Source organism: Balaenoptera borealis (assembly GCF_965194805.1).
Source record: "Balaenoptera borealis genome assembly, chromosome: 3".
In the NCBI taxonomy this organism is placed as follows: Eukaryota; Metazoa; Chordata; class Mammalia; order Artiodactyla; family Balaenopteridae; genus Balaenoptera; species Balaenoptera borealis.
This window is the reverse complement of record NC_138866.1, coordinates 26,141,561-26,167,052: the sequence shown is the minus strand read 5'-3', so window position 1 is coordinate 26,167,052 and position 25,492 is coordinate 26,141,561. Positions and strand designations below refer to the sequence as shown.

At 43.1% G+C, this 25,492-nt stretch overlaps 1 protein-coding gene and 1 long non-coding RNA gene across 7 annotated transcripts in view; one reads left to right on the top strand and one right to left on the bottom strand.

Annotated features, from left to right (window-relative positions):
* Window positions 1-25,492, bottom strand: part of LOC309626636 — a 1,318,538-nt gene that overhangs the window by 813,277 nt on the left and 479,769 nt on the right. The gene's annotated exons all lie outside the window — the stretch shown is intronic.
* The window catches only part of ESRRB (estrogen related receptor beta), a 174,359-nt gene continuing 171,338 nt past the window's right edge, over window positions 22,472-25,492 (top strand). For 3 of the 6 annotated variants that reach the window (XM_082387561.1, XM_082387566.1, XM_082387560.1), the window contains exon 1: window positions 22,472-23,256. Coding sequence is in view for 1 of the 6 variants with exons in the window: in XM_082387564.1 (XP_082243690.1) it covers window positions 23,255-23,256 (2 nt within the window). In the remaining 5 variants the exon portion in view is untranslated. Of the gene's footprint in view, window positions 23,257-23,511; window positions 23,534-25,492 lie in introns of those variants that run through there. The other 3 variants (XM_082387562.1, XM_082387564.1, XM_082387565.1) reach the window with 3 other exon arrangements.

Genomic DNA, 25,492 nt, shown 5'->3' with positions numbered 1-25,492 from the left:
TTTGTGAGTATAGAGTTGTTTATAGTATTCCTTAATTAACCTTTTAATGTCCATTGGATCTGTAGTGATGTATTCTTTTTCATTTCTGATATTAGTAATTTGTGACCTCTTTCTTTTTTTCTTAGTTAGCTGGTTAGAGGCTTATTGATTTTACTGATCTTTTCAAAGAACCAGCTTTTGGTTTCATTGATTTTCTCAATCAATTTTCTGTTTTCAATTTCATTGATTTCTACCCAAACTTTTATTATTTCTTTCCTTCTGCTACTTTGGACTTAATTTCTTATTCTTTTCTAGTTTCCTAAGTTGGAAGCTTAGATAAATTTCCCCAATACTATGAATTTCCTAAGCACTGCTTTCACTGCATCCCACAAATTTTGATAAATTGTGTATTCATTTTCATTTCATTCAAAATATTTTAAAATTTCTCTTGAGATTTCTTCTTTGACCCACGTGTTATTTAGAAGTGTGCATACTATCTTAATTAGTGAAACTTTGTAAAAATTCTTGGTATCTTCTTATAAGTCCTCAAATTTTGTTTTCCTACTTCAACATTGGGTTTTTTGTTTGTTTGTTTGTTTTGTTTTGTTTTTTTACTTTGCATTTTCATATAAATTTTAGAATCAGCTTATCAATTTCTTAAAAAACTGCTTGGGATCTAATTGGGATTATACAGAATATATCCATCAATTAATGAACAGTTACCCTTTTTACAATTCATGAATATTGCATATCCCTCCATTTATTTGGATTTCACTTTCTCTCAATAACTTTGTAATTTTCTATGTAAAAAAAATTTGCACATCTTTCGTTATATTTAAGGTATGTGATTTTTTAAATGCTATTGTAAATGACATCTTTTTAAAGTACATTTTCTAATTGTTTGCTTCTAGTATATAAAGATAAAATTGACTTTTGGGTATTGGTCGTGTATCCAGAGACCTTGCTAAATTCACTTATTCTAATAGTTTATCTGTATCGGTTTTGTATTTTCTACATAGACAATCATGTTACCTGCAAATAGTGACAAATTTATTTCCTCATTTCCAATTCTTACACCTTATATTTCTTTTCCTTGCCTTACTACTCTGGCTAGTATCCCAGTACAATATTAAACAGAAGTCATTTTAGTGGAATCCTATCTCATTCTCAATTTCATAGAAGAAGGAAGGCTTTCAATAATTTATGATTTAAGTATAAGGTTTTTTGGTAAAATTTACATAGATACCCATTTTTATGGTAAGGAAGCTCTCACTTATTCTTAGTTTGTTAAGAGGCTTTTATTTTTTTAAATTATGGAATATATTTTATGAAAAAAAAAGTGGGGCATCTTAAAATGACCATATGTTTTCTCTTTTTATTCTGCAATAATAGTGAATTACATTGATTTTTGAATGTTAAAATAACCTTGCTTTTCTATAAACCCTAAACCCTAGTTTTCCTTTTTATATAACTCTGGGTTTGATTAGCTAGTATTTCATTTAAGATTTCTTGCATCAATATTTATGAAGGATACTGGACTGTACTTTTCTTTCTTGTAATTTTCTTTATCATATTTTGTGTCTGATTATGCTGGTCAGGTTATGCTCACCCAAATAACAAGTTTTGGGAAGTGTTCCCCCTTTTTCTATTCTCTGGAAGAGACTGGGTAAAACTGGTATTTTATTTCTTCCTTAAATCTTCGGAAGCATTTACAAATGAAGCCATCTAGGCCTAGAAATTACAAATTTTAATTCTTTAATATATAAAGAGAACTATTCAGATTTTCTGTTTTTTTCTTGTGTCAGTTTTAAGTTTTATTTTTAAAGGAATTTGTCCTTTTCATTTAAATTTTCAACTATATCAGCACAAAGTTGTTATTCTCTAATCTTTTAAAAGTCTGTAGAATCTGTAATTGTGTTCCCCTTCTCATTCTTATTATTATTATTAATTTTTTTGTGTGATTCTTGTTAAGGGTTTTTCAGTCTACTAGTCTTTTCTAAAAACCAATTTTTGGCTTTGTTGATTTTATCTTACATACCTCTATTTTCTATTTAATAATTTCTGCTCTAATTAGAAATAAACTACAAGAAAAAAACTATAAAAAACACAAACACGTGGAAGCTAAACAATATGCTACTAAACAACCAATGGATTGCTGAAGAAATCAAAGAGGAAATCAAAAAATACCCAGAGACAAATGAAAATGAAAGCGCGATGATCCAAAACTTACGGGATGCAGCAAAAGCGGTTCTAAGATGGAAGTTTATAGCAATATAATCTTACCTCAGGAAACAAGAAAAGTCTCAAATAAGCAACCTAACCTTACACCTAAAGCAACTAGAGAAAGAAGAACAAACAAAACCTAAAGTTAGTAGAAAGAAAGAAATCATAAAGATCAGAGCAGAAATAAATGAAATAGAGACAAAGAAAACAATAGCAAAGATCAATGAAACTAAAAGCTTGTTCTTTGAAAAGATAAACAAAACTGATTAACCTTTAGCCAGACTCATCAAGAAATAAAGGGAGAGGACTCATATCAATAAAATTAGAAATGAAAAAGAAGTTGCAACAGACAACAAAGAAATACAAAGGATCATAAGAGACAAGCAACTGTATGCCAATAAAATGGTCAACCTGGAAGAAATGGACGAATTCTTAGAAAGGTACAGTCTCCTAAGACTGAACCAGGAAGAAATAGAAAATATGAACAGACCAACCACAAGCACTGAAATTGAAACTGTGATTTAAAAACTCCCAACAAACAAAAGTCCAGAACCTGATGGCTTCACAAGTGAATTCTATCAAACATTTAGAGAAGCGCTAACACCTATCCTCTGAAACTGTTCCAAAAAATTGCAGAGGAAGAAAAACTCCCAAACTCATTCTATGAGGCCACCATCACCCTGATACCAAAACCAGACAAAGATGTCACAAAGAAAGAAAACTACAGGCCAATATCACTGATGAACATAGATGCAAAAATCCTCAACAAAATACTAGCAATCTGAATCCAACAGCACATTAAAATGATCATACACCATGATCAAGTGGGATTTATCCCAGGGATGCAAGGATTTTTCAATATCTGCAAATCAATCAGTGTGATACACTACATCAACAAATTGAAGAATAAAAACCTTATGATCATCTCAATAGATGCAGAAAAAGCTTTTGACAAAATTAAGCATCCATTTATGATAAAAACTCTCCAGAGTGGCATAGAAGAAACATACCTCAACATAATAAAGGCCGTATATGACAAACCTACAGCTAACATCATACTCAATGGTGAAAAGCTGAAAGCATTTCCTCTAAGATCAGGAACAAGACAAGGATGTCCACTCTTGCCACTTTTATTCAACGTAGTTTTGGAAGTCCTAGGCACGGCAATCAGAGAAAAAAAAGAAATAAAATGAATCCAAATTAGAAAAGAAGAAGTAAAACTGTCACTGTTTGCAGATGAAATGATACTATACATAGAAAATCCTAAAGATGCCACCAGAAAACTACTAGAGCTAATCAATGAATTTGGTAAAGTTGCAGGTTACAAAATTAGCACGCAGAAATCTGTTGCATTTCTACACACTAACAACAAAAGATCAGAAAGAGAAATTCAAGAAACAATCCCATTTACATCACATCAAAAAGAATAAAATACCTAGGAATTAACCTACCTAGGAGACAAAAGACCTGTACTCCGAAAACTTTAAGCACTTTAAAGATGCCATTCCTTGTCTTCTGGCTTCCATCATTTATATTAAGAAGTTATCTGTCAGACTTATTGTTGCTCCTTTGAATGTGATGTATCTTCACTATGGCAGCTTGTAAGATTTTCTCTTTGTTTTCAGTTTTCAGAAGTTTGACTAGGATGTGTTTGGGTGTGATTTCCTTTGTATTTATCCTCCTTGGGGTTTGTACTGCTTCTTTGGTTTGATATCATTCATCAATTTTGAAAATTCTAGGCCTTTATTAGGCCTTCAGATATTGCTTCCACTAATTCTCTCTTCTCAAATTCTGGGACTAAAATCCACATATTTTAGAACTCTTACCCTATCTCATGCCTGTTTGCTTTTTTTTTTTTTTTTTCACATTTTCTCTTTGTGCTTCAGTCTGACTTTTTTTCTACTGACCTCTATTTTCTAGCAAAGCAATCGTCTCTTCATCTTTGTCCATTATGCTGTTATATCCATGTATTGACTTCTTAATTTGACATTATATTTTTCAGTGATAGAGACTCCAATGTTTTGTCAGTTATTTTCTTGAACACTTTCATCACATTTATTTTAAAATCTATGTCTAATAATGTTAATATCTGGCTCATCTGTGGATCTGTTTCTACTGCTTTGTCCTTTTCTTTTCTGTACCAGGAAATTTTATCCAATACCAGATTTGTGGAATTGGATTTGAGCAGGATTTTGGGCAGGTATTGGATTTTGGGCAGCTAGGGCAGGCAGATTACCTCAATCCAATTAGAGACTGAAATAATGCAAAGCTGGACTTAGACTTCTAAAGTTTTGTTCTACCTCTGATGCTTCTTACTCTTAGGGTGTAGCCCTAAGAGTAAAGTTCTAACTGGGAGTTCAGGATGTTTTCAAGGCCCGTCCCCATTGTCCAGCTGTTTTGGAAACTCTCCATTGACCTCAGATAGAATTTTGTATTTTATCCAGCTTTTCTATTTGTTCTTGGTGGGAACATTGCTCTAATATAAGCCACTGCATCCTAGTGAGAAGGAGAATGTAACAAATATTCTTTTTATAATCTCTAGAACTGTCATTTAGGTTCTGATCCAGGACTAGAATTCATACATTTTCTGAACACTATTTATTGAGTTTCTACTTATAATTTAGGCACTGTTTTGGTGCTAAAGATACAGCAGTAAATAAAGAGCAAAAATCACTGTACAAGCGTACCTTGGAGATACGGAAGATTCAGTTCCAGACCACCACAATAAAGCTAATATCACAATAAAGCGAGTCACACAAGTTTTTTGGTTTCCCAGTGCATGTAAAAGTCATGTTTACACTATACTGTTGTCTACTAAGTGTGCAATAGCATTATGTCTAAAAAACCAATGTACATACCTTAATTTTAAAGTACGTCATTGCTAAAAAAAATGCCAGTCATCATCTGAGCCACCTTTACTTGTGGAAGGTCTTGCTTTGATGCTGATGGCTGCTGAGTGATCAGGGTGGTGGATGCTGAAGGTTGGGGTGGCTGTAGCCATTTCTTAAAATAAGACAACACTGAAGTTTGCTGCATTGATGGACTCTTCCTTTCATGAACGATTTCTCTGTAGCATGCAATGCTGTTTGATAAAATTTTACCCACAGTAGAACTTCCTTCAAAATTGGAATCAATTTTCTCAAACCCTGCCACTGCTTTGTAACTAAGTTTATGTCATATTCCAAATCTTTTGCTGTCATTTCAACACTCGTCATAGCGTCTTCACCAGGAGTAGATTCCATCTCAAGAAACCACATTCTTTGCTTATCCATAAGAAACAACTCCTCATCTGTCAAAATTTTATCATGAGATTGAAACAATTCAGTCGCATCTTCAGGCTTCACTTCTAATTCTAGTTCTCTTGCTATTTCTACCACATTTGCAGTTACTTTCTCCACTGAAGACTTGAACCCCTCAAAGCCATCCATGAGGGTTGGAATCAACTTCTTCCAAACTCCTGTTAATGTTGATATTTGGACCTCTTCCCATGAATCACAAATGGTCTTAATAGCATCTAGAATGGTGAGTATTTTCCAGAAGATTTTCAACTTACTTTATCCAGATCCATAAGAGGAATCGCAATCTATGGCATCTATAGCCTTACTAAATGTATTTTTTTTTAAATTAATTAATTTATTTTTGGCTGCGTTGGGTCTTTGTTGCTGGGCACGGGCTTTCTCTAGTTGCGGCAAGCGGGGGCTACTCTTCGTTGCGGTGCGCGGGCTTCTCACTGCAGTGGCTTCTCTTGTTGTGGAGCACTGGCTCTAGGTGCACAGGCTTCAGTAGTTGTGGCACGCGGGCTCAGTACTTGTGACTCATGGGCTCTAGAGCGCGGGCTCAGTAGTTGTGGCGCACGGGCTTAGTTGCTCTGCAGCATGTGGGATCTTCCCGCACCGAGGATCGAACCCATGTCCCCTGCATTGGCAGGCGGATTCTTAACCACTGCACTACCAGGGAAGTCCCACTAAATGTATTCTTAAATAATGAGACTTGAAAATCGAAATTACCCCTTGATCCATGGTTGCAGAATGGATGTTGTGTTAACAGGCATGCAAACATTAATCTAGTTGTACATCCATCAGAGCTCTGGGGTGACCAGGTGCATTGTCAATGAGCAGTAATATTTTGAAAGGAACCTTTTTTTCTGAGCAATAAGTCTCAACAGTGGGCTTAAAATATTCAATAAAACATGCTGTCAACAGATGTGCTGTCATCCAGGCTTTGTTGTTCCATTTATACAGCACAGGCAGAGTAGATTTAGCATAATTCTTAAGAGCCCTAGGATTTTTGAAATAGCAAATGAGCATTGGCTTCAAGTGAAAGTCACCAGCTGCGTTAGCCCCTAATGAGAGAATCAGCCTATTTGAAGCTTTGAAGGCAGGCATCGACTTCTCCTCTCTAGCTATGAAATCCCTAGATGGCATCTTCTTCCACTATAAGGCTGTTTTGTCTACATTGAAAATCTGTTGTTTACTGTCCCCGACTTCACTCATTATCTTAGCTCGATCTGGATAACTTGCTGCAGCTTCTACATCAGCACTTGCTGCTTCACCTTGCACCTTTATGTTATAATGATGGCTTCTTTCCTTAAACCTCATGAACCAACCTCCTCTAGCTTCGAACTTTTCTTCTGCAGCTTCCTCACTTCTCTCAGCCTTCAAAGAACTGAAGAGAGTCAGGGCCTTGCTCTGGATTAGGCTTTGGCTTAAGGGAATGTTGTGGGTGGTTTGATCTGCTACCCAGACCACTAAAACTTTCTCCAAATCAGCAGTAAAGCTGTTTCTCTTTCTTATCATTTGTGTGTTCACTGGAGTAGCACTTTTAATTTCCTTCAAGAACTTTTCCTTTGCATTCACAACTTGTCTAACTGTTTGGGGCAAGAGGCCTAGTTTTTGGCCTATCTTGGCTTTTGATATGCCTTCCTCGCTAAGCTTAATCATTTCTAACTTTTGATTTGAAGTAAATAAATTGACTCTTCCTTTTGCTTGAAAACTTAGAGGCCATTGCAGGGTTATTAATTGGCCTAATTTCAATATTGTTGTGTCTCAGTGAAGAGGGAGGCCTGAGGAGAGGGGGAGAGATGGGGAATGGCCAGTCTGTGGTGCAGTCAGAACACACACAACATTTATCAAATAAGTTCACTGTCTCATATTGGTGGGGCTCCTGATGCTCCAAAACAATTACAACAGCAACATTAAAGAATGGAGATCACCATGACAAATATAATGATAACGAAAAAGTTTGCAATATTGTAAGAATTACCAAAATGTGACACAGAGACACAAAGTGACCAAATGCTGTTGGACAAATGGCGCCAATAGACTTGCTCAATGCAGGGTTGCTACAAACCCCCAGTTTGTAGAAAATGAAATATCTGCTAAGTGTGGGAAAGTGAAGCGCAATAAAACGAGGTATACCTGTACATGTGGTGCTTGTATTTTAGTGGGAAAGATAGAAAATTGGCTAAATGATGATGTAAAATATATAGTGTATGAAATGCTGGGCATATACCCTGAGAAAACCATAATTCAAAAAGAGTCATGTACCACAATGTTCATTGCAGCACTATTTACAATAGCCAGGACATGGAAGCAACCTAAGTGTCCATCGACAGATGAATGGATAAAGAAGATGTGGCACATATATACAATGGAATATTACTCAGCCATAAAAAGAAATGAAATTAAGTTATTTGCAGGGAGGTGGATGGACCTAGAGACTGTCATACAGAGTGAAGTAAGTCAGAAAGAGAAAAACAAATACCGTGTGCTAACATGTATATATGGAATCTAAAAAAAAAAAAAAAATGGTTCTGAAGAACCTAGGGGCAGGACAGGAATAAAGACGCTGATGTAGAGAATGGACTTGAGGACACGGGGAAGGGGAAGGGTAAGCTGGGACGAAGTGAGAGAGTGCCATGGACATATATACACTACCAAATGTAAAGTAGATAGCTAGTGGGAAGCAGCCACATGGCACAGGGAGATCAGCTCCGTGCTTTGTGTCCACCTAGAGGGGTGGGATAGGGAGGGTGGGAGGGAGACGCAAGAGGGAGGAGAAATGGGGATAAATGTATATGTGTAGCTGATTCACTTTGTTATACAGCAGAAACTAACACACCATTGTAAAGCAATTATACTCCAATAAAGATGTTTTTTAAAAAATTAAAAAAAAATAAAATATATAGTGTATGAAATAATGAAAAGTGTTAGGGAAAATACGTGAAGAAAGGGGAATAGAAAATGTTTAGGGGAGTGAGTTGTAATTTTACACAGGATGACCAGCTAAAGTCTTACTGGGAAGGTAACACATACATGAAGACCTGCAAGAGGTGTGAGAGCAGGTCATGCAGATATCTGGTGGAAGAGCCCTCCAGGCAGATGGAACAGGAAGTACGAAGCCATGAGGCAGGGGCACCCAGTATGTTTAAGGATGTGCAAGGAGGCCAGTGTGGCTGGAAAAATGAGTGATAGGAGAGTAGTAGAAGGTGAAGTCAGAGAGGAAAAGGGGCCATTTATGAAGGACCTTGGAGGTCATTGTAAGGCCCTTAGCTTTTGCTCTGAATAAGCTGGGAAGCCATAGGAAGGTTTTAAGCATAAGTGTGACATGACTGACTTATGATTGAACAGGTTCACTCTGGTTACTATGTATTGAACAGATAGAAGGGCGACAGAGGAAGCAAGGAGACTTGTTGGAAGGCAATAATCCAGGTAGGAAAGGTCTTGGATCAGGATGTAAAGAAGAAGTGCAAAGATGAAGCCCACAGGATCAGATATGGTGTGAAAAAGAGGGGGATGAAGGATATCTAAGATTTTTGGTCTGAGCAATTGGAAGATGGAAAAACCATTTACTAAATGAGAAGAGCAGGTCTGTAGAGGCCGGAAGGGAGATTGCTAAAGCTCAACTTTGAATGATGACTGAAAATGTCTATTAGATATTCAAGTGGAATCAGATGGTTGAATATAAAAATATGAAATTCAAGGGAGAGGGCTGGGCTGGAAATGTAAATTTAGGAGGCATCGGCATATAGCTAGTATTTAAAGCTATGAGACCTAAGGATGTCTCCAAGAGAGATGTAGGTAGAAAAGAGGTAAAGACCAGGACTGACCCCCAGGCTCCTCCAACAGTTAGAGGTCCAGGAGATGAGGAAAAAGTGGCAAAGGAGACGAGGAAGGAACATCCAGAGACATATTAGGAAAATATTAGGAACATCCAGAGACATATTAGGAGGAAGTGACCACCTATGTCGCTGAGGCCCAATTTGATAATGATGGGTAACTGACCGCTGGATTCAGTGGCACGGAGGCATTTGGTGATTCTGATAAGGGCCTTCTGGCATCATGGTAGGAAAGAAAGGCTCTTCTATATAGGTTCAAGAGAGCTCAGCAGAAGAGAAATTGTAGACAGTAAGTATGGGCAACTCCTTTCGGGAACTTTTCAATAAAGCAGGACAAAGAAGATGGGCAGAAGCTGCACTGAGAAGAGAGGTCAGACAGCGTCTTTTCAAATTGGAGAAAAAATGGCATGTTTGCCCTTATGGCTGGAATGGTCTAGTGGAAGGGGAAATTGATGACAGAGGAGAAAGAGGGGAGAATTATAGGAGCAATGTCCTTGAATAGGTGCCAGAGACTGTGCAAACGTGCATGCATGGGGGTTGCCTCAGCAAGGAGCACAGACAGTTCAACAATAGTCACGTGATGTGAGCCAAAGGCTGCTTTAGGCCACAGATATCCAAGAAGAATAAGGTTCCTGACCTGTTCATCCTATGACTGCTATATTTCACTTGTATTTTATTTAATTTTTTAATTTTAATTTTTTGGCCACACCATGTGGCATGTGGGGCTCTTAGTTCCCCTACCAGGGATCGAACTCACGCCTCCTGCATTGAAAGCACGGAGTCTTAACCACTGGACCACCAGGGAAGTCCCTCACTTGTGTTTTCATACTAAATAGTTGGCTCCTCCAACAAAGATTCGACAAAAGGGGGAAAAACTTGTGCCAAGGGAAAGCGGCACCTTCAGAAACAGAAGAAGCAGATTCCTTCTCTCCTGCCCATGCCCTTTGGTTCAAGCTATTTTCCAGGAACTGCAGGGCAGCCTGAGGGGAGACCAAAAAGTCTGCAGTTATGACTCAGCCCTGAAGGTCAGGCCATCACTTCTCCGGCGCGGCAGAGGGAGGAACGCACCCATCTCTGCCTCGGTTCTGGTTGTCGTCATCCACCAGGGTCCCAAGCCAGAACTCTCACAGCTACCTTGCTTCTTCTCCCTCTGTCACCTCCACCAGCTAGTCAATTATCAGATCTTGTAAATTCTATTTCGGAGATGTTTACTGCAGATCCCCATGCCTCTCCATTCCCTCAGCATCGCCTAAATCTACACCCATGTCTTCTTCCTCTTGGTCTATCTCAAGGCCTCCTACGGGTCTCCCTGCTTCCTACTCTCTGTTCCTCCATCATTATAGGACCCCTAGAGTTATCCTCTTAAAAAACAAAGCTGGATTTGTCACATATCTGCTTAAAAGCTTTTTTTGGCTTGCACATGGCTAGAGGGAGGAATTTTGAACCTGGGGCGTATACACTCCCTGAAACCTCAGGTACAATTTAATGTGTGTCACTATGTGTGCATTTTTTTTCTGGGGAAGGCAGTGGCTCATAGCTTTGTTCAGATTCTCGGAGGTGTCCATGACCTCCACAGGCTAAGAATCATAGGCTTGAAGGGTAGCAGGCAATCTCCCTTCTTAAAATACAAGGTCCCCTGTTATTTGACTTCAGTTGTACCTGCTGTCACTCCTCAATATTTAACAGAACATTTGTTGAGCCAGGCATTTTTATACTCCTAAGTGCTGGGCATTGTATGTATGTGCCAGAGAAAATGGAGATAAACAACATATGGAGCTTACCTTTCATTAAGGGCTGGGATTGGAGAGGGTATAGAGATAGAAAACAACAGGTAAATAAAAAGAATAACATATTTTTTAAAAACTAATAAGTGCCACTTGGGAAACTGAAGTAAGATTATATGAATGCTAGTGAGAGGCTGCTTTAGGTGGTGTTGCAAACTGAACTAGGCCATTTGGTCAATGATAACCCTTAGGTTATTTTTGGTTGGTAATGGGAGTGGCTAAAGAAGTTTGAAGAGGATGAGTGTTAGCTCTCCCCCACAATTTCACAACCATGTTATAAGAGAAGCTACTGCAGACTGAATTACACCCTCATAGAGACATTCACGAACTAAACTTGTACCAGGAGTCAAGCGCAAAAACAGTTCATACACCTATTCTGTAGGCTCAAAGAAGTCCCAGCTCTCTGTCCTTTTAGGTGCTCCAAAAATTACCAAGATTCCAGAGGCAGGATTCTTACTACCCTGAAAGCCCAACAGCAACCAGAATTTTCCATAACTCATAGCTGGCTGATGATAGAATAACTTGGGATTTGACTTAGAGTATCTCCCCGATGGGTAAAACCTACAGACTCCACTGGATTCATATACTCTGTACATACAAGGGAGGGAGAATGTTTCCACACATTTTAGCTAGGCCAGTTGCTGTCTTACTTTGGGTTCTCCCAGAAGCAGACCCCTGAGACAAAACCCTGGGTACAGCTATGTTATTTCAGAGATGATTTCAGGAAACACAAGTGAGGGAATAGGGGAAGTAGAACAGGGAAGAGAGGAAAGACAGCAAAGATTTTACTAAGGAGAGAGTTATTGCTGTGAGTGGTTGGACCTTAACCCATCAGGGACCCTCTGGGACACCATGTGGAGCAAACCTCAAAAATCTTTCCACCAAAGGACTGGGAGACTGGGGTATTTATCCAGTGACTCCCATCTCCTTTCAGTTGAAGTTTGCCCCCGGGGGCATTAACTCTCCTGGCTGGACCTGCTTTTAGCAGAGCAAGCTCCAGTGGCGGCAGAGGAAAGAATCAAGCAGAAAAGAGAAAAGACACAGGCACTTGAGGTGGGAAGTGGGCAAGCTGTCAGACACTGTCAACCTCAGATGCAGGTGAACCCAGATGGGCAGAGGGGTTATGGGGTGGGGCACCCTCTCACACGGTTGTTGAAAATTTCACAACAGAACTCATTTCTAATTTATCAATAAAATTCCATTTCTGACATTCACTGTGCTACTTAGCCAAGTGTTGCTCGTTGATCTAGACAAAAATACCAGATGCTCTGACCATGGGCCTCCCAGCTAATGGGCAACCTTCACCCTGCACTGTGCATTCTTGATTGAAATGCTAGAGGTCCCTAGGTTATAGCTTAACCTAGGTCTCACACATATAATACCACACTTACATGCTGGGGTCTTTCAAGGTAAGTTACAGACACTCTGACAGGTAGGTAGCCAGGGAAGGTGTCTCGGAGAGGTGACCACAAAGCTGAGATCTGAATGGCAAGAAGGAGCCTGCCAGACAAGGTTGGACATTTTAGGCACAGGGACCAGCTCTTGCCACTCCCTCCTCCTCCCCACTCCTTCTTCCCTCCCCCTCCCCACTCCTCTGGGCATGCCAGAGCCTTTTTTGGTTTTTGTTTGTCTGGACCTGGAAAACAACGCTCACCTGCCTATATGCCTACAATCTCCTCTTCAGGCTTCAAAGCCCTGCTCAAATATCCTACTTCCTCATAAACTCTCTTTTGACAACTTCACTGGGGTCCTCTGAGCATCCAAGGCACTTGATCCTACCTCTGCCTTAGTATTTATTATGTTGTGTTATATTTTGCTTTTGTATGTTTGCCTTCTTAAGAAGCCTTGCTCATCTTCAGATCTCTAGTCCTCAGCGCTATGCCTGGCTCCTAGTAGGTGCTCAATAAACATTTGCTCCACGAATGGTATCAGCAGGCTGGGCAGGGAAGCGCAGGTAGTCAGGATAATTAGCCAGGGTTGACTCCTCTTCCTAAGTCACTGCTACCAAGTCCTTACACCCCCAGCCCAACAGCAACCAGAATTTTCCATAATTCACAGCTGACTGATGATAGAATAACTTGGGATTTGACTTAGAGTAATGGTAAGGGAAATGGTAAGAATATCTGAAAGGGAGAAACTGTCTTCTGCGTGCTGAGCACAAAGGCAGGTCTTTAGGTATATGCTGTGGGGGAGGTTTGGCCCTCCATGGTTTAATGTGTAACTGGTCACCTTTCCTGAATGTCAATTTCTTTTATTTGCCTGTAACACGTTCACCTTGCTCAGTCTCCTTGGTTACAATGCGCAGCTCCAGTCCCACTGCAGTCGCTCCACAAGCCTGCCCACCTCCACTCCATGTTGATTGACAGAGGCTTTGACACCTTGTCTCCAGTGCCAGGGGCGCAGGGCTAGACTTCCCAAGTCTCCCAGACATGCCCCCAAACCGTCCCTGCCCAGGGTCCAGCTCCTAGGAGCCTTGGGTGTTCTTTCAGAGTAAGAGCCTAGGGGGCACGGCCTGTCCTGTGCCTTGTACATTGGATGTACTGAAAGAGTATCTGCGGAATTAAACCAAATTGCTATCCTTCTGCTAAGTTGCCTTCATGTGAAGATGGCCTGTCTCCTAGAAGAGTTCACACTAACCTAGAAGCTTGCCCACCTTTCCTTCCTCCTTTCCTTCCTTTCTTCTACAAATATTAATTGAGCACCTAATATATGTCAGGCACAGAGGGGCCCATGGTAAATAAGCCATTCCAGGCATCTCTTTTACAGTGATGACCTCACAGTGGGGTGGGGGAGAGGCGAGTCAACAAATCAACAAGGTGACCTCTAACTTTGGGAGATGCTCTAAAGGAAATAAGCAGAGGCCCCAGACAGAGAGGAGAGGAGACGGGTCTGCTCTGTAGAGGGCAGTCAGGGAAGGGGCCATTGGAAGAGGTAACAGAACACCTGATGAGCAGTGTCAATGTCTTAATGATATAACATTTTGTTTCCTAAAAAAAAAAAAATCTGCAGCTAACGACATAAGGTTAACATTTCTTCCTTTTGGTGGTGAGTACATAGGTATTTATTACCTTTTGCACTTTTCTGTATTAAAAAAGCTTTCTGCATGAAATCATCTAATTGAAAAGTTCTACTCCAACAGTTCACAATTTGTGACACGTGAGCGGTAGCTCATATGAATGACAAGTAGCCACCTTGAAGCATCATCACTGGGTCCCTGAATGATCCTCTGACCCTTGTCGTGTGGCCACCCAAGGCTTTTTCCTTTTCTTTTCCTGGCAGACTCTTATTCATGCTTCAAAACCCAGCTCAAATAACACCTTCCCAGGGAAGACTTCTTTTACCTCCTCTTAAGGAGAGTCAGGTGTTCTATGGATTGTGGTTGCTCAGTACATTGCTTATGTATTTCTAATAAATCTTAGCATACTGTATCATAGTTTATTTGTTTGCATATATAGAATCTTCCAAGGCATCATCTGAATCTCATTCAACTCTTTATCCTTGGCTTCTAGCACAGAGTACATAGTAGCACATTGTAGATTCTCAGTAATGTTTCTCCATGATGCCTGTTGGATGAATGAATGAATGTTTAACCTTCAAGCAACAAGCTCTCAAAAGAGTATTAATAGAAGATATTTGCATATAAGGAATATGCTAATTAAAGTTAGTTTTATTTATTCATTCATGCAAACTCAGCAAGAACCCCATTTGGCTGCTGTTAATGTTTAGTGTGATTTACTATAAGTACTAGAAATGTAAAAAATGTGTTTCTTTTAAAAGGAAAGCCACAGTTCCTCCTGGTTTTCCCCACCTCCCTCCTTCCATTTGTCTGAATTAGTAAAGCTTTACTTTAGCTTAGGCCTTTTCCTGAGACTTGTAGGCTTGTGGCATGGTAATTTAATTACTTCTGAGTCTACTGTAGGCAAATACCAAGCAATCTATGGGGAAAGATTATGGAGTTCCAGGTTATTTATTAAGTAAGCTTTGGTAGTCCTTGTGGTGGCAGTGGTAACCCCACCCCTCATACCTACCCCTTGGGTGTCAAGTGCTGGGAGGGAAACCCAAGTTTCTCTAGATCTTGGAGTGAGCCAGCAGGAGGATGGCAGGACGCTAATATAAAGACCAACCAAGACAGAGGGATGCTTAGCTCCTCCCCAAACTCTAGGTTCTTCCTGGAGGGACACAGATTCATAAACACAGAATGGCTTTGTTTTCTTTCCAGGAAAGAGTTGCCCCCATCATTGAGCAGGTTGTGGGGGAAGTGTAGGTCTGGAGTGGGACTAACTTGTTTCATGTCCCAGCCATGCCTCTTTCAAGGTGGGAATGTTATAGGGCCTCCCTCTGCCTCAGTTTCCTCACCTGTAAAATGGGGATGAGAATGGTATCTCCACTTCATAGGGTTGCTGTGAGGATCAGATAAGCTAACATATGTAAAGTACTCAGAACAGGACACATAATAAGTGCTCAGGTGCAAAAGGAGTTCTTCAAGAAACTCATTCACAAGGCCCAACTGATATAGAGAAAGAGGGTGATCTTCATTGCTACCCCTTGTCCCTTGGCTGTTTCCTCACCCCTGTCCCGTCTGCCTGGGGGTTATTATGGCCTAACTACATGAATAACATTTTGTAAATTGCAATAAAAAGTATGCAAGGTTTTTTTTTTCTGGCCCAAAGACTAACCATTTTGGGGAAGGTGAAGGTTGGGGCTTGGATTACAGCTAAGGGGAGATAGTACCAACTTATCATACACAAATCAGAGACGAATGGAATAACCAAAAATACGAAATCAAATTCACACTATTGATACTGACTAATGTTTGTGTTTAGGGATTCTTAATTTATGAGGTCTCAGGATTTTTCTGCTCATTTACATCCCGTTTACATTAATTAACTGGCTCCCAACTTGCATTGCCATATTTAGCATGAACTCTCCCCGCCCCCTACACACACCAATACATCACTTAGAAAGCTTGGGGATGTAAGTAATGGAAAAAAAAAACTAATAGGGATTTAAGTGATTAAAACACGCATTATCTCCTATAACAAGAAGTACACGATTCCAGGGTCGATTTTGGTTCAGCACGTCACCGATGCCCTCAAGGACCCATGCCCTTTCCCCTCTTGTGCTCTGCCATCCTCTGCATATTGGCTTTTCTCCTTCAAGCTTCTTTCTTCATGGTGGCAAGGTGGCCTCTGCAACATTTCCCATCTCTCTCTCTCTCTCTCTCTCTTGCAAATGTCCCTTCTCACCAAAGAGACTCTTCCTTAAGTCTCATTGTCTAACTGGGACATAAGGCAGCCTCTAGCTGTAAGGAAGGCTGGGAAAACCAGATGGCATTTTCAGCCTCTACAGTGTGTGACGGGTCCAGCCAGCCAGGAAACGCAGTGGGAGAAGACTGTAAGGTAGCCAACCAATCATGTCTGCCAAGCTCCCTCAAGCTCCTCTTCTAGAATTCTCATCTATGTTCCCTTTTCCCAAAACCTCTCCCAACTCACATTAACTGGCTGGTTATTTTTTCCCTGGAAAAGGGTCTATGCCTTCCTAAGTCTGTTCTTTTTCTGGGGCTGCTGCGTATAGCTGCAAAGGTAGTGATCTGCATGATCCTAGGAAGTTCATGTGGACCCTCACATGAACGGTGCCTCCTGGAATTGTGCAGTGCACCACCTACTCCACCAGCAGCCCTGTGGACCATTTCTCACTCATCCTACATCGATCTCTGACCTCACCCTTCACCTTCTTACTCTATATTTCATAATCCATCAGTTTTCATTCAGTCAGTCAATAAACATTTATTGGTTACCTACTAGATGCCAGGACCTGTGATAGGCATTGGTTGGTAGTGGGACAGAGGATGAAATAAACATACAAAAAACAAGTCCTCATCCTCTAGCAGCCGCATCCCAGGAATGGAGACCAATGTGTGAGCAAATATTAACAGTACCAGGTGATAAGTGCTGTAGCTGAGTGTGCCACACAATCCTGTAGGAGTACAGAGGAAGGAGTGGCTGAAGTTGGGAAGGGCTTCCAGAGGAGGTAACATTGGAGCTGGGTTTTGAAGGTTGCGTGCTATGTTCCGGGCAGAGGTATGAAAGAGAATGCAATGTTGTAGAGGAAAAAGCTCCACATGGCAGGATACAATGAGAGATGTAACCAGGAATATAATACACAGAGCAGAATGATTCACTATAGATTAGATCCAGACAAAGGACTTGGATTTTATCCCATGGAATGTAGAGAGCCATGCAAGCGGGAATCCATGGCAGAGATGGTTCAACAGTGGCTAGGAGCACAGCCTTTCCAGTTAGGCAGATGTGGGTTCAAATCCTGACTCCCACTGGGTGATCTCACTTCATTCTCTGACTGCCACTTTCCTGGATGATGAATGGGGAAAAGTATCCCTGCCCGATAGGGTAGTCGTAAGGATTAAATAAGGCAATGTAGAGCTTTACACAGACCCTAGCACACAGCAGGTGCTCAGGGCATGGTGCCTTATTTCCATTATCACTGCTTTGCTGTAGCACGAGGCAAATACACAAGAGAAGACAGTACACGACTCAGGGCAAAGTGGGATGCGGTGGGTGGCTGGAAGGAGATGTACTGTTGGTGGTGGGGAGACCAGCAGGTCAGACCCCGGTGGGCAGGGAGTGGGCAGGCAGGACGTCACACTCATGAAGAATGAATAGAAATTAGGGGAGAGAGAGAGGGAAGGCGGTAGAGCTAGGAATGCACCCCGCAGGGAGAGCTTATTGATGGGACACCATGTAGCCTGGGTGAGCAGCAGGGCAGGGTCACTTGGGGTAAAGGAATGGGAGAAATTGGGAGAGGGGGGCTGGGCCTGGGGGCTTTTGATTTGTTGACTTGGCCCCTTGTTAGGTCTCCTGTTATTCCCCCATCCCTGTTCTGGTACCTCCCCTTCCTCTAAGAGTGTAGGACCCCCCAAGAGGGTTGCAGGCCCGCATCAAAAGGCTGGGCCTGGCAGTTCCCAGGCAAATGGGGCTCCTGGTCAAGAGGTTCTGCGTCCACTGAGGGGGGTGGGTATTTGCTTCAGTGGGGGCACCTCCTTTCATGGCTGACCGTCTAGGAGGGGATCAACTGTCCCTCACACCTCCTCCTCCCATGCAAGACATCCCCAGCCCACATCCCTGTGGAATGCCCCCCAGAGGGAAAAGCCAGCAGTGTCTCAGCTCCGCCTGGCCCTTGTGTGGAACGCCAGTGCCCAGGATGGCTGCTCCCTGGTCTCCTGTGTCCCAGCGGGAGATGATTAATGACCCAGCTGCACCGATGTGTTGTATTTAGGTCTATTCCTGAGAAGATAGATTTTTCTTTCCAGATCAAATGAAGGCAGGCCCTTCCTGGGCTGCGGCGGGTCCCTGCCCACCCCTCCCCATGGCAGTCTGTGAGGGAACTCTGAAAGGTAAATGAGTTGATAAGCCGGTGAGAGCAGGGATGATTGTACCTTCAGTGGCCCTTGTAAACAGCATAAAGTCACCTTGATGTGCCAGGACTAATGACGTTGGGGCAAGCCTTACGGAGTCCGGTGGCACCAAGCCAGGGCAGGAGCCTGCATGCCTACGGCACTAAGACGGGCTGTCAAGGCTTCACCTCCCTCTGAGTGGGTGTCTTTCCCGTGGTAACACCCACTCAGCTGTGTCTCATACTGAATGCAAGCCCTCCTGAACTTTCAGCTGCTTCCTCTGTAAAAGGCAATGTTGAATTGTCTTCCCCCAAATGATGTTCAAGTCCTAACCCTCAAAACCTGTGAACATGACCTTATTTGGAAATAGGGTCTTTGCAGATGATCTAGTTCAGGTGAGATCATTAGGGTGGGCCCAGTCCAATATGACTGTGTCCTTATGAAAAGGGGAAATTTGGACCCCAAAACAGACACATGCACAGGGTGAACGCCATATGAACAAGAAAGCAGAGGTTGCGGTGATGCTTGTACAAGCCAAGGGGATGCCAAAATTTCCTAGCAAACAACCAAAAACTAAGAGAGAGGCCTGAGACAGATTCTCCTGCATTCCCTCAGAAGGAACCAATCCTGCCAACATCTTGATCTTGGACTTCTAGCTTCTAAGAATGTGGGACAATCAATTTCTCTTGTTGTAAACAAACTGGTTTGGGGTACTTTGTTATGGCAGCCCTAGGAAACGAACACAGGGAAATAATAATTCTCCCCTTAGGTTTGTGTGAGGATATCACTGGGGAACCCATGTGAGGGAGCTGGCACATCGTGGGTGCTCACAGAGAACTGTCAAATCTTTAGGCCAGGAGGCTCACCCGAAGACACAAGGGCCAAGACCAGGGTGGAGGCCCACAGGTGGAGGCCGGTGGACCACATGAAACAAGAGGTGCTGCAAAAGGGTCAGGCTCCTGTTTCTATAGGACAGACATGTGGGCGCAAGAGGTTAGGAGGAGGCCACACATTACGTGAGTTCATTTACAGGATTTGTCCACAGTAGACAAATCCATTCAGACAGAAAGCAGATTCGTGGTTGCCAGGGGGTGGGGGGAGGGAGAAATAGGAAGTGGCTGCTACAAAAGGGTACAGTGTCTCCTTTGGGGGTGATGAAAATGTTCTGGATCCAGATAGTGGGGATGGTTGCACAACATTGTGAATATATTAAATGCCACTGAACTGTGCACTGTAAAATGGGTAAAACAATAAATTTTGCGTCATGTGAATTTTAAATATTAAGACAAAGTATATATTGCATGCTAAAAAAAGAAAGGTTAGTACAGAAAACTCAAGAAGTCCCAGAGTTGAAATCACCTTTGAAGGAGGAAGGAGAGCTCATAATCTCAGGGAATAATAGGTTCAGTAATTGGGGTTTCAGTGATACTTTGGTCACTGTTTTCAAAGCCATGCTCTGGTCAGCTGCTGGATAGTAGCTGGAGGTGGGATCCTCAAGTCTTCCGGGATCCTGAGATACCAGAACGCTCAGAATACTCAAGGTGGGCAGAGAATCTCTTGGGAAAAGGGAGGGGGTGGTGGACGGAGGGGCGAGCAGGTTATGAACCTGGCCCTTTGGGTGGTAAGGGGGTCAGGGTCCTCTGGGCGCTCCTGTTCTTCGCCTCACCCGCCCATAAGCTCACACACTAAAGCCCCCAAGTCCCCACACAGTTTTCTCTTCCTGACCTCTGACCTCTGGCCAGGCTCTGCAGGCAGAGCCCTTCTTGTGGTCAGGCGCTTGCCCTGCCACTGCTACCGCCTCTAGCTGTGGGAGAAGAGCCAGAGCACGCTGAGTAATGTGGCAAAGGTAGGCAGAGGTGTGCGTGGGGGCTGGTAACGCTCCCTGAAACATGTATGGAGGATTCTCACGTGCCAGTCACTGTTCTAGGCATCTCCTTGCATTGAGTCATTTTGTCCAAGTGACAATCTGAAGAAGTAGACACTTAGAATTTCCACATTACAGATGGGAAACTGAAGCACAGAGAACTTACAGGATTTCACCAGTTTCCCAATACTAAGTGGAAGAGGCAAGATTCCAACCCTGGGAGCCCCGATCCAGAGTCCGTGTTTTAACTGCTGGGGGTGTGTCTGCATGTGCATCTGCCCAGGGCGCCTGGCTCTGGAAGCTAGAGAAGCTTTAGAGCCTCCTGAAGGCAAAGGCCTATGGTCTCCCATGACGATGACCAGCATTTCAAGGGAGCCCTGCGTGATCAGAGGGATGCCGGATGGTTATCAGATGCCCCACCCCCCACCCGCCCAGGGCCGCTTAGCGGGAGCAGACACCAAGGCTTGCTTCGTTCAGCTGGGAGAGCTGAATCCCTGGGAATAATTCAGAGATCAGCCTGGAGGTAAAAAGCCAAAACCCAAGTCCCACAGGAGCTTTCTAAGGAGGATGCCTTTTAGGAGGCGTGGCTTGGTTCAGTGCATTCACTGAGCGCCTGCTACAGACAAGGCGTGGTGCTGGAGGCCGGGGAGGCTCTGGGAGAGGCTGCAGCCACGGAGAAAGACTCACGCATGATTTCTGCCAGAAGTCAGGGAAGGGTCAGCAAGAGTCCGAATGGGCGCAGCTGAAAAATTTGAATAGAAAGCAGATAAGTCTTCGGTCTGCATCGGAAGACAAAAGTTTTCCCCTGAGAAGGAGCCTGGCAGTGAATGTGGGTCCAAGTGGCCAATAGCCCCAGTCATCAGCATGGGAATTGGTCCACAACCCTGCCTCTCAGCGGGGTCATCGGACTTCCTAGCAACTACGCCCCCCGGAGAAGCCCGTGAGTGCTCAGGCCTGATTAGAGGGAAGTGCTTGGTGGCCACACTGGCCAGGAACCCAGAGCACAGAAGTTCTCAGATGAAACTATGAATAAATGGTGTGTCAGTCAGACAGTATCTGCCTAAAGTCCTACTCCTAACTCTCTGCCTTCCTAGGGGCTCTCTCATAATACAGACATTCTTCTAGAGAGAATGTCTTAGTCCAAACGCGTAACTCAAATGGTGGGTATCTTAGGCATCACTCATTCACTCATTCGTTCATTCATTCATTCAATCAGTTAGTCAGTCAGTCCACACCCAGGAAAGTCTTCCTATGTGTCAGGTATCATGGTAGCACTGGAGATGCAATGGTGAATAAGACGAACACATGTCTTTCCCCTCTGAGAGCTTATATTCCAATGGCAGGTTATTTGTGGAAATGTTTGAGGTCCTGCATATTAAATGGGCTTTGACTTCAACAGCCTGGGTACCCTTAGCCTCAGAGTTTCTGTTAACCTGGAGAGTAAAGAATTAGATCTAACGTGAAGAGGAAATTCCACTTCATTTTTTTTAAATTTGGAGATGGGGAAGTTCTAAGGATGATAAAGTACCTGTCCCTTACCACCAGCAAGGGGCTGGGCCTATCCATCACTCTTCTTGAAGGGGGTAGCCTCACCTGAAATTCCACCTAAATCAGTGCGTACAGGTAACCAGATCATCAAAGGTAGAGGACCCTTGTGTGGTCAAAGCACGTGGTCTCCAGATGGCAGGATGGGAGTCCCCGGGGTGATCAAGAGCCCACCTGGTTACTTGTTGGACAGTTCACACTTCTGTCGTTTCTCCACAACTCTCCTGCTTTCTGGAAACTTTGCCCCGTGGCTCAGCTTTCAGAGATGGGCTGGACCACCCTGGGGAGGCTGCCCCACCTTGGCAGAAACTGGGGCAACCAGTGTTTCTTAGAGACTCCTCAGTATCCCAAAGACTGGGGCTCATTTCCCCAAGAAGAAACTTTTTCGGACAATTCAGTCTCCTAGGAAATCTTTCTAGAAGAAGCAGAGACAGCAATGCCCCCATGGCCTTTCAACCTTGGGCAATTCTTCTATCTGGAATGTCACCCCCTGTCCTTTTAAAAACCCATTACGTGCTGCGAGTGGGCCCACTGGGCCCTGCCTCACCAGGCACAGGTGACGCCTGTCCCAACCCCTCACCTGCAAATCCTCCCCCCACCCTTCCCGGCTCCAGGAGCCTCCTGCGTGTCCCCCAAGAAGCCTGCCTGGCCTCTGGGCTAGGAAAGCTCTGTCTGTTCCCTCCCTTCCTCCTGATCTGGCAGGAGGCATGGAAACTTTCGTGGAAAGCACTTGTGCTGACGAATGCTCCCAAGTCAGGACTTTGACTCCAGCCCTGACCGGGCCAGGGGCTCAGGGATGTGGGGCGGGGCCTCTCCTTCACGGGGTCAGGACCTCCTGCCTGTTCCCCCCTTGCTGTCTCTGCCGACCATCACTCCTTGGCTCTCCGGTGACACCAAGTGACTGCTCCACCACCAGAGAAGTAACTGTCTTCCACACTTTCTCTCTTTTTTTGTCCTCCCCGCCCCACCGTCTCCTCCTGCCCTTTATTGTATATTTTTCTTCCCCCCCGCCCTTTCCAGTGCCCATCTGTGTAGTCTGCGTGGAGCTCTGTGGAGTTGAAAGTCTAGAGCCTTTTGGTGTTTTGTTTAAGACCTGGTTATGGTTGTGGGATTTTTTTTTTTTTTTTTTTTTTTGTCAGCTGCCTGTTATATCAATCACGGAGTCGGGATCTATTTATAGGTTGGGAGTACTGTGTCCTTAGTCACAAAGAGACACAGACAGGGGACTGTCAGCTGGTGCCGGAGGAGCTGAGCGACAAGCCATCAGCGACTGGAAACAGCTGAGGGGGAGACCCTTCCCTGCCAGCCCTGTCCCCTCCCCAGCCCCAAGCATGTAAGTACCGGACTTCTCCCTCCCCTCTGCCCCAGACTCTGCCCTGGACCTTCCTGTCCTTTTTCCCACACACCCCCCCTTCTCTCCTTCTCTCTCCCTCTCTCTTTTTAATGGATAAAAATATCTCCGCATGCCTGCTCTTTCATCCTGGGTTTCGGCACCATTGAGCATCTCTGGGTGGCCCAGAGGAAAATGTTGCCTGTCACAGACTGTCCTGGGAAGGTCAGAGGGACCAGGAATGGCTGGTGGGACAGTTATACAAACTCATTTGGAATCAGTACGTTCTCTTTTATTTTTACGTGTTTTCACTGGGAAAAAGTTAGTAAATCAAAAGGGCAAGGGAAAGTTTACATGCGACTCAGTGGGGTGGTTACGTCTCCCAGCCTGAAAACTTTTATTTGCTGGCAGCTCCAGCACTGGGTGAGCTGGGAAGGTTCCAGAGGGAAGACCCATTTCACACAGGACAGGTGATGATGGAGGGCTGCCAGCAGGTTCGGGCTGAGCCCGAGAGCTTCCAGGTTCAGGGGGAGTCTTGACAGTCCCAATGGCCAGCTTTTCTATAGCGCCTTAAAGGAAAATGACTTTTTTTTTTTTTTTTTTTTTTTTTTCTTGCTGCACAGGGCAAGTTTGCTTTGAGAAGTAGGAATGAGAGCTGACAATTTGTCTGGCCTTCCGGGCTTTCGCTGGCTCACTGATTTGGTGTGTTTTCTTCATCCTGAAAGGGGAACTTGGGTGGGGGGGCGGGTGGGGAGGAAGAACGTCTGAAAGGACAGAAGCCAGGTGTGGAGTGCCACGGAGCCCTTGCTCTGCATGCTTCCCGAAGGAAGAAACTTAGTATCACGATCCTTGTCAAAGCCAGGCTTGTTTCAGACACTCAGAGCACAGGCTCTGTGAGCACACTGGTGGCTCCCAGAGATGGCTGTCCCCAGGTGTTGTCCACTGGTCCACACAGCTAACATGCCACCAGCTTCCTGTGGAACATTTGGGACTTTAGTTTCTGGAAAATGCACAGTGTTAACTAAAAATGCTACACTTGGGGAGATTTGCTATATATTATTTACGAAGAAATAGTAGTACTATTTACTAAATAATAAATTTAGTAAAATTTAATTTACTAAATTTTGAAAAAGAATGTGATGATGTTTAAGGTATATGATATACAACTTTTAAAATGCATCTGTTTTTACGAGTCGAATAATCCCTGAGTTTCTATTTACTAAAACAATGCTTACCATATACTATATTGCTAAGCACTACTTCTTGACTTGTTTGGGAAAACAGTATCCTAACAAATCAATCTTCCCAACAATTTAAAAGCATTAAACAAAGCAGATATGTCTGGATTGCTTTTGATTAAAAACAAAATTGTTTTAGCAGCAAATCTAACGATGAAAGTTAAATAATATGGACACACACATATATTTAGAGAGGCAATTTGGTCTCATTTTTATTTTGACCTTTATGAAACTTTTGCTTTCCTTCTCTTGGTTCTTTATTTTTACCAGATTTACTTCAGGTTATTAATGCCTTTAATCCAGTCATTCATTATTTTGGAGGACAGAATGGGGATCAGGAAGGAATAAGAGATTAGAAAGTACACTTCACATGTTCACTATATTCATTGGTAGAGAAATTAGAATAAGGAGTTTGGTGTAAAATCGGGGGAAATGTCACTATTTCAAACCTAGTAGGGAAAATAAAGTCCCAGAAATTGAGAGGAAAAAAAAAAAAAACAGGAATTGAGCATATTATATACATAGCATTATTTTCTCTATTCCAAGGACTCTGCTTTAATAAACATATCCTGTAAAGGTTTCCCACAATAATACTGAAGTGGGATTTGGTGAGTGATCATTAATTAAAGCTCAAGTGAATCAAACGATTGAGACCTTACATTCAGAAATCTCAGCAGTCAGCTGTTGGCAAAATTGAACTGTTAGGACTTTCTGATCTCAATGGCTTTTTAGGAAAAGTGTGACATTTTTAAAACCTTTTCATACAAGAGCAAATTGTTCCCTCCCCTTCACAACATGCACCCTGGAGCCTGCTGGCCGGCGATTAAATGCACTGGGAGAGAGTCCCGAATTTCTGAGCAAGTCCTATGTTCTCATTAGCGTTAACAGTTGAGAGGGAAGAATATTTGTTGGCACATTTAGACAAGAACTGCTCCTTCCTTTGGCAACCTGTGGCTGCTTTTAGGTGGGATGGGGGCTTGTTTGGCAGTGTAATGGAAGGC